Below are 9720 nucleotides of genomic sequence, written 5' to 3' on the forward strand. Positions count from 1 at the left end.
TGGATTAATTGATTTAATCCTTTCAAAGCCCTGTTGAGGCAAAGGATATTGTTATTATGCCCATTATACAGATGGGGTAATTGAGGCATAGAGAGAAGTTAAGCCACTTGCCCAAGGTCACACAGGTAGTTAGAGGTGGACCCATTCTAACCCAGGTCCGTCTGATCCCAAGATTCCCTCGAAGGTGGATGTAAAATTGTGTGTGTGTGGAGACGTTTTTCTGCAGAGAGAACCCTCAGCTTTCCGCAGAAGTGCAAAGGCAGGCCTGAGTCGGGTGTGACTGAGGGAGTAGGCGGCTTCCGAGGGACTGCCCAGTGCCACCCACCCAGCTGCCCTCCCCGGCCCCGGCCACCTGGTCTCGTCACTAGGTGGGCACTTCCTGTGGCTGGGGATCCCTTGGGACGGCCCAAACCTGGGGGTGCAGACAGCTCCTGTGTGCCTGCCCTTCACTGTCTGTTTCTCCTCTCACGGGCCCAGAGGACAGATCCCCAGGCCCCCACCTGTACAGGTGGTCCCCCTGGAAGCCACTCATGGCTGGGTGTGGGTGAACCCCATCCCCCCACAAGAACAAGACAGGAGCCACATGTCTCCCTCAGGATCAAAACTTAGGCTGGTAGGGGCGTGGGGAGACGGCGGCCTGGCATATTCTGCTCATTTTCAGTACGTTTCCCTGGGTGTACCTGGGGGCTTTCATTCCAGCGTTGGGGATCGTGTTCAGCTTTGAAGTTTTGGCTGCGATTCCAAGGCAACAGGAAGAGTCCTGTTCGACATCCCGTTAACAACTTCATTCATTCATCCAGCCCTCCGTCACTCAACACCTTTTGTTAAACAAACATTTGCTCCTCCCCGGGCAGGTGCCCGTCACTCGGGGTGGGAAGGAAGATGGAGCAGAGAGGGCGTGGAAGGATATACGTGGCGTGGGGTCAGGGGCAGGCGGGAGGAGAGGAGGGACCCGGCGTCCCAGGCGTGGGTCACGGACAAGCAAAGCCTGGCAGCGGACGGGATCCCCCAGGTGTCTGAAGTGGCGAAAGCACCTTTGACCCCAAATGACCAACCAGCATGGCCACTCACCCTCTTCCTTCACAACCCACGTTCCAGGATTTGGCGCTGCAGGCTTGACGGCAGCTGGGAGAGAGGGTCAGATCTGGGTTCCAGAATGACTTCTTCACTGACCACTGTGTGACCCTGGGCACCTCCCTTCCTCTCGCTGAACCTCAGTCTTCCTGTCCAGAACCTGCCGTGGTGGGACTAAAGCGGGGTTCTCAAATGCTGTTCCATGGAACCCCTAGGGTTCCACAGAGGTGCATTGGGTGGCTGCCAACGCCGTAGAGACGTTGGGTCAACAGCTAGGGGTGTCAGCCTCCCACGGAGGAGCTCCTGGGCCATGAGAGGGATGTTAGTGGCAGCTCTGACACACGAGAGGCTCTGAGTGTGAAAGGCCAGCCCCACTACCAACTCGTGCAGAGTATGTCAGCGAATGGACATGAGGTGCCTGGCCTCACGGGGCCCAGATCCCTGAGCCAGCTCGCTTCTCTGAGCCCCTGGGTCCTCATCTGAAAAATGGGAATAATCCCAGCCCTTAATTCACAGGATTCTTTTGACAGTTAGATAAACTTATCCCTATAATGTAATTAGATGACGCCTGGCAAAAAAAATAGGTGTGCGGGAAATGCCGGCGACAATTTTTAGTTTCTACTCCCTGGACCTCGGTCTCCTCACCCATAAAACAGAAAGAGAGAGACCTGTCTGTCAACCTTGCTGCAGGTGTGGAGGTCCCTGGGGCGGCAGGTGGGGAGGTGATGGTGGTAGTGGCGATTATATTAGTTTCCTAGGGCCGCATAACTAATTATCACAAACCGTGTGGCTTCAAACGACAGGAATTGATTCTGTCGCAGTTCTGGAGGCTGGAAGTCTGAAATCAAGGTGTCACCAAGGTTAGTCCTTGCTGCGGGGACTAAGGGAGGATCTGTTCCGCGCCACTCTCCCAGCTTCTGGTGGTTGCTGGCAGCCTGGGGCTCCTTGGCTTGTAGACACATCACTCCAATCTCTACGGCCATTGTCACGTGGCCTTCTCCTCTCTCTGTCTGTGTTTGCACATGATCCTCTTATAAGGACACAAGTCATGAATTAGAACCCACTCTAATCAGGTATGACCTCATCTTGATTCCATCTGCAAAGACCCTATTTCTAAATAAGGTCACGTTCACATGTACTGGGTTGATACTTCAACATATATTTTAGGGGGGACACAATTTGACCCACCACAGTGATGATAGTAAAGGTGGTGGTGTTGGTGGTGATGATGGTGCCTTTGTAAATGCTAAAGAGCTGGGTTCATGTGGGGAACTTATAATGACTTAGGCCTAAGGGCTAATTCTTAGTTGGGATACTTTTGTTGTAAATGAAAACCCAACTCAAATGGCTTTCTGTTGGCCCAGGTAACGGAGAAGTGCAGAGGTATGGTGGGTGTCAGGTGCGACTTGATCCAGCTGCTCCCCTGGGTCATGTGCACCAGCCATCTCCCTTTGGGACAGTTTAACAGGTACTGACAGCTCACAAGGCAAGAAGCTCAGTGGTTTGTATGCAGGGATGACAGTGTTCTTTTCTCTCATCACTGAAAGAAACGTCTGGAATTCCCTCCAACTGGCAGGTTCTAGGTCACATGCTCACCGTTGAACCCATCGAGGGGAATGACTTGCACTGATCAGTCTAGGTCCGGGTTGGGCGACAGGTAGGAATTCCGTTAAATGGCCTCGGTCCACCCAGCCCTGACCTTAATGTTGGGGGTGGACTCAGCCCGGTGGAGCCCCTGCTGGGAGCTTTGGGTAGAGGCGGGAAGGAGCATCTCCACCTGGGACCCACTCTCTCTTGGGTGGGGCTCCACCTGCCCCAAATGTAGGAAGGAGGATGGATGGAGGAGCATTCTCCCACCATGGGGACAGGTGAGAATGTTCTCTGAATTTCCCTAGAAGGGCTTGGAACAAGAGAGCCCTTTGGCAGAAGTTGATTTTCTTTTTCACTTTCATTTTCAAAAATTACATAGATAGGGCTCCCCTGGTGGCTCAGTGGTCGAGAGTCCACCTGCCGATGCAGGGGACACGGGTTTCATGCCCCGGTCCTGGAAGATCCCACATGCCGTGGAGCGGCTGGGCCCGTGAGCCATGGCTGCTGAGCCTGCGCGTCCGGAGCCTGTGCTCCGCAACGGGAGAGGCCACAACAGTGAGAGGCCCGCGTACCGCAAAAAAAAAAAAAAAAAAAAAATTACATAGATAATACTTGTTCATCATAGAAAAAGGAAAAAGGCTGGTCAAGTCCGGGTGAATCCACACCTTTCCCTGGACGGGAGGTTCTGGGCATCTGGCCAGCCCTGATGGCCGTTTGGCACTATGGCCTGCTTCTCCTGCCATGTCATTGCCCCCACTCTCGGTGGCCCTCTCTGACCCACGTGCTCTCCTCCCACAGGCAGCCCTGGTTTTACGGCTGGGGTTTTAACCTCCCGCGAGGCCAAGCGCTGCTCGAGAAGTGGAACCTCATTCCCGAAGGTGTAGACGTCCTGGTAACCCACGGACCGCCACTGGGTAAGACTCAGCCGGCCCCGCCTCGGCTGGCCGGCCCCGCGCACGCCTGCTCCTGCTGGGGGAGGACGCAGGGACTGTGGGTGCTGGCAGCGGGGGCGGAGCTGGGCCTGTCGACGGGAGCTGCGGACGGGCTCTGTTCTGAGTCCAGCTCGCTGGGGCACCAGGGACAGGTCACCCCGTCGTGGCTCTTATTTCCTGAGCACCGACTGTGTGCCGGGGGCTCGGTGTGTCACCTCACAGCCGCGTGGTGAGGTCAGATCAGCTGCCCCTTTTATACACGTGGTACCTTGGAGCTCGGGGAGGTCAAAAGGCAGGCTGGGCCCTTGACACTCCAGACCTGAGTCCTGGGGGCTGAATACCACCAAGGTCACTCTCACCGGGCCCATCCCATGCACCCCCCCACCTCACCAGGCCCCATCCCGTGCACCCCCCCCACCTCACCGGGCCCATCCCGTGCACCCCCCCACCTCACCGGGCCCTATCCCGTGCACCCCCCCACCTCACCAGGCCCCATCCCGTGCACCCCCCCGCCCCATCAGACCACGCATCCCACAGTCCCCAGGGCCTGTGGTTCCACCGCCAGCAGCTTTCCTCCCCGGCCCCTCGGCCCCACTCTGGCCAAGCTGATGTCACTGCTCGCCTGGTCTCGGCGTTAGCCTGCCGTCTGCCACCCAGGCCCCTTTCTCAGTTCCCCCCCCGCTTTCCTCACACCCTGCTTCCTGTCCCTCAGCTCGTCCCTTTGATTCTGCCCCAAACTGCATTCCAGCTCCTTTCTCTCCTCTCCACCACTGCTGTCCCCACCTCGTCCGTGCCAGTGTCTTGTGTCTCTTTGATGACCAATGTGGTCTCCTCACTGGTCCCCCAGCTCTGAGTCTTGCCCCACCCAGTCCACTCTCCTCACGTCAGTAGGAGGGAATTCTCTGAATGGTCCGTTGTGCCATGCCATCCCTCTATAACCCTCTGTGACTCCCTCAGTCCTTAGAATGAAGCCCAACTCCCAGCAGTCCTGCCCAGACCCGCCTCTCCCCCCACCAGTGCCTCCACCAGACCTGTCATCACTCCCTTGGTGTTTGGGGCTGGGCTGGGCCGGGCCATGCGGGACCTGGAGCCAACCCGATGCAGTGCTTGCCTTGAAGGCTCCAAGATGCCGGGCAGAGGGATACCGAACGGCCAAGCCCAGTGGGACACGGTCAAGGATGAGGGAAGCCTGAGACAGAGATCGTCAGAGGGGGCCTGCAGAGGCTGACAGAAAGGGTGGTCTCAGCATCGGGTCTGGGAGAGGCGGGGAGGGAGGTGGGTGCGGGCAGGGCGTCCCCGGTGGGAAGGGCTGTCAGGTGAGGCCCAGTGCAGCTCCAGAGTCATTCGCTCAGATACCTGTTCAGGGAGAAGCTGCCCTGAGCACCTGCTGTGTGCCAGACGCCCAGCCAGAGCCCTTGGCACCTCCCTCCACCCTCACAAAGGGCTGAAATGAAGGCTTTCTTACCCCCATTTCCAAACGGAGGGAGCCCCGAGGCCCAGGGCCCTGACGTGGTTTAGGTGTGACACGTGGCTTCTAGTGAGGCTCTGAGGCAGGTTTTTTTGCTTCCTCCCTCCCTCCCTCTCTCCCTCTCCTCCTTCCCCCCTTTCTACCCCTCCATCCACTCCTCCAACAGCATCTTCTGGGTTCCCGCTCTCTGGATGCCTCACCACGCCTGCTTCACACACAACACACAGCTCCTGTTTCGGGGGCGCCTGTGTGCTCAGCCCAGCCCGTTGTTGGATGAATTGTTGAATGTGGCACAGAGAGGTTAAGTGACTTGTCCAAGGTCACACAGCCAGTAGGTAGCAGAGCCTGGGACTTAAGCCCAAGTGTCTGCTCCAAGCCCGTCCCCTGCCTACTCCCCGCCTCTCCCCTCTTCTTCCTCCTCTTCCTTCTTGTTTCTCTCCCTCTCTCCCTCCTTCTTTCTCTCTCTCAGCTCTAAGTCAGGTCCATTGCAGCCTGTCAGATTCTTTGAGTGGCAGGATTCCTCTTCCCCTTCCCAGCGGTTGTAGAAACCTGTTTCTCCCGCCTGAGCAGAGAGGGGCTGAGATGAACCGTAGCTGTATGCTTGGAGTAATCAGTCATTCTCCTGTGGTTTGTGTAGCCGTGTGAGGAGAATAAGCCACCATATGGGATGGCTCCGGGAGGCTGGCGGCGTGAGCAGACCCAGACACGGCCCACGTGCTCGAGGCTGCAGTGGATGAAGAAGTTCATTTTCATGATTTTGCGATGTGTGTTTAGAAAGTTTCCAACATGGAAATCCTGCTCCCGTGGTCCGCTCTGCTGCCACCTGCTGGGGTGGCCTTGGGCCTCCACTGTCCCTCTCCGGCCTCAGTTTGCTTCTCTCTGCAATGGGTGGATGCCAGTCTTGAGACCACTTTGAGCATGAATGGTCTGGGGGGCTCACAGCTGTCGAGACTGCTCCCTCCCCATCGTGCCTGGCCTACTCGGGCTTTTATACGTGGGCTCTCCGTGCCGCCCTGCAGGGGAGGAGAAGGGGAAGCAGGGGAGGATGAGGCTGCAAGGCCCCAGGCAGTGCAAGCTGGAGCCAGGCTTTCCTCCCGGAGGCTGAGGCAGGGCAGGGTGGGTCCAGGGCCACTGTGTCTCTGAGATTGCAGAGCTGCGGCCTGGGCCCCGTCATCGCCCTCCTGCTGTCTCCCCTGCCAGGCTTCCTGGACTGGGTCCCCAAGAAGATGCAGCGGGTGGGCTGCGTGGAGCTGCTCAACACGGTGCAAAGGCGCGTCCAGCCGCGGCTGCATGTCTTCGGCCACATCCATGAAGGTCAGCGGGGGTGGGGGCCTTACCTGCAGGGGGGCGGGGCGCCTCATTGGCCCTTCAGGGGGGCTGTCTCACCTCCCTTGAACCCAGTCACCTCCCCCCTGACCAGAGGGAAATAGCCCATTTCCTACATACACTTCGTAAATGCCTATCCCCGTGTCGGCTGTCAGTTAGCTGTTGCCGAAATGTTTTATCATAGGAAGATGGAAGAAAAGTCTAGCAAGACTTAGAAATAAGTTTTACTTCCTTGGAGCCCTGCAGCTCTGCTGTGCCTCCTCCGCCCTGGGAAGTCTTCGGAGATGGCTGGGGGCTTTTTGGAGGAGGGGACATTTGGATGTGACACGGAGGAGGTGTTCGAGTTGGGGGCGCCCTGGGAGCTCCTTACAGGACAGGTGGCCCGTCTTGTTGCTCACATCCCTACGGCCTGGCATGCAGTAGGTGCTTAATGGATGGGGAGGGCTGCCTGCCTGCCCAAGGGGCTTTATTGGCATCTCCCCCCCGCCACCGCCCCCCACACACAGACAGCCATGAGGTTCTGCCTTCTGTCCTGGGGGCAGGACCCCTTGCTGTGTCCACATCACCTGGGGAGAGTGGGCAGGGTGGCCGTGAAGGTGACCGGTGATGTCGGCTCCAGCCGTGACTGCCCCGGCCTGTCACTGCACAGGGCTCACCTCATGAGACCTCAGGCTTCCTCACTGGAGTCTGATTTCACCAGTTTGCTCCTTTTGAACCATTATCCCACCTGTCCAAGGCTTCCTGGTCCCATTGTCCCCTGCCAGGAAGCACATGGTTTTCCCCCAAGCTTGTCTCCTGGCCTCCTGAACCTCTGTCTGCTTTGGGCCAGGGCCCCTGGGACTCACATGGCTTGGTCCACATCCGATCACTTTCCTCTGCATCGCGCTGTCAGGGGCAGGCGTGATCAGACCTCTCCAGCCCCAGGGAGCTCACAGACTCCTGGGCAACAGATGAGCCATCAAAGGCAGACTCTGAAAGGTCGTGGGAGAGATGGACAGCTCTTGTGCTGTGGGATAATAGTAACGGCTGTCATTTTCTGTAGACCTACTGTGGGCGTGTAGTGCCCTCAGATGCAAGGTTGTGTGTGATCCAAACCACATCCCTGCATGATTGTACAAGAGAAATGCAGGCTCCAAAGGATGGGTAGCCTGCACAGAGGAGGGGAAGTGTCCCTTTTGGTTTGGAGGTGAGCTGAGCTCAAGGTTGAGGAGGATTCTGACCAGTAGATGTGGTGGGAAGAGGGTATGTTTGGGGACAGAGGTGAGGAGAAGAAAGTACATGACAACGATGGTGGGGATGATAATGATGGTTACAATGATGGTAGTGATGATGGAGATGGTGATGATGACGGTGGTGATAATGACAGTGATGGTAATGATGATGGTGATGGTGATAATCATGGTGATGGTGATGGTGATGATGGAGGTGGTGATGATGGTGATGTTGGAGGTGGTGATAATGGTAGTGATGATGGCGATGATGAGATGGTGATAGTGACAATGATGGTAATGATCATGATAATGGTGGTGATGATAATGGTGATGATGGTGATGGTGATGATAGAGGTGGTGATGGTGATAATCATGGTGATGGTGATGATGATAATGGTGGTGATGATGGTGATGATGGAGGTGGTGATGATGGTGATGATGGAGGTGGTGATGGTGATGGTGGTGATGATAGTGATGGTGATGATGGTGATGATGATGATGGAGGTGGTGATGAAAATGGTGGTGATGATGGTGATGATGGAGGTGGTGATGGTGATAATCATGGTGATGGTGATGATGATAATGGTGGTGATGATGGTGATGATGGAGGTGGTGATGATGGTGATGATGGAGGTGGTGATGGTGATGGTGGTGATGATAATGGTGGTGATGATGAGATGGTGATAGTGACGATGATAGTAATGATCATGGTGATGATGGTGTACGGTGGTGATGATGGTGATGGTGATGATGTCAATGATGGTGTCTCACCATGTGCTTTCCAGGCACTGGGCCGAGCCTGTGAATTATTATCTCATTTGCTGCTCACAGCAGGCTTGGGAGGAGCATCTGTCATCGTCACCATTTATAGATGAAGAGCCTGTACTGGATGGTTTCAGTAGCTCGCCCCAGACATCTTCAGCCCCTTGTGGCTGAGTTCCCTCTGACTACCACACTCACCAGACCACCCTCACTGCCCTGGGTCCTGGTGTCACCTCTCAGCCCTGACAGCCGTGTGCTTACTTTCTAGGGTACGGAGTCATGGCGGATGGGACAACCACCTACGTGAACGCATCTGTGTGCACCGTGAACTACCAGCCCGTGAACCCACCCATAGTCATTGACCTCCCCACACCCCGGAACTCCTGACTGCCCCCACGGCCCCAGCGCTTCCCACCCGCATCAGCTACGTACACCTAGCTGAGAGCACGGACCTCCAACCCCCCTTCCTTTCATGCAGACAGCCCGTCGGGCTGCGGGGACCAGCCCAGCAGGCAGGCTGAGGCCTTGGAATGAAGAAAATCACCCCTGACTCTTCAGCCTTCTGTCATTTGGAGTCAGGACCCTGCAGGTCCGTCAGGGGTTCTGTGCTCATCGCTGATTTCTGCGTGTCCCTTCCGTGTGTTCCTTGTTAAAGGACCTGCTACGCTCGTGGCCCTGTCCTGCTTGGGAAGTGACTGAACCTTTATCCTTCTCCGTTGGACACCCTCGTGGGTTTGGGAAGCCGCTGCTCTTGGACAGATCCTGGGAGTTCTGGCACAAAGTCTCCTTCTCACCGAGCGTCTGTGTGGCTGCAAGCCTCAGGGCTCGGGGGTGGGAGGGTGTGTCGTAGCCTGAGTGCAGGCGGCCCTTCCGCTCCGTCCAGGCATCCAAGGGAACGATCAGGGACGTCTCAGGAATCGGGCCGCACCTGGCCGGGCCGACCAGCCCTTTGCTTCACTGATCCCCCGTTTTCTTCCTGTGGGCATTTTTGCTGATGTAAACTGTGGCCTGAGCATCCCGGGCACCCGCTCGGAGCCTGGACTTGGGGGGTTGTTTCTACGGAACGAGCCTGATGAGGGCCCAGGACCAGCTGGAGGGTTCCCAAGTCCTGGATGCCCCTGGTCCCCTGGGGGCTGCACTGCTCTGCAGAACTCAGAAGGCTGAGGGCTCTGCGGGCCGAGGCTGCCCTGCCCCCTGTACGCGCCCATATGGGTGTGGACACACACACACACACACACACACACACACACGTGTGCTCACGCCCCCCTCTTAATTTAATAAAGTGGACCCCGTGGTTCTCATCGCCCTCGGCTGGGTCCTGTACCCCGGTGGGATATCCCTCGCCCCTCGGATTTTG

The 9720-nt window shown here is 56.9% G+C and overlaps 1 protein-coding gene across 1 annotated transcript in view; it reads left to right on the top strand.

Annotated features, from left to right (window-relative positions):
• Positions 1-8750, top strand: part of MPPED1 (metallophosphoesterase domain containing 1) — a gene marked incomplete at its 3' end in the record, with an annotated part of 62792 nt that extends 54042 nt beyond the window's left edge. Inside the window, exons 4-6 of the mRNA XM_082667051.1 lie at positions 3463-3578; positions 6265-6378; positions 8632-8750. Coding sequence (XP_082523177.1) covers positions 3463-3578; positions 6265-6378; positions 8632-8750 — 349 coding nt within the window. The remainder of the gene's footprint in view (positions 1-3462; positions 3579-6264; positions 6379-8631) is intronic.
• Positions 8751-9720: the final 970 nt, after the last annotated feature.

Source organism: Grampus griseus (genome assembly GCF_964374135.1).
Source record: "Grampus griseus genome assembly, chromosome: 11".
NCBI lineage: Eukaryota > Metazoa > Chordata > Mammalia > Artiodactyla > Delphinidae > Grampus > Grampus griseus.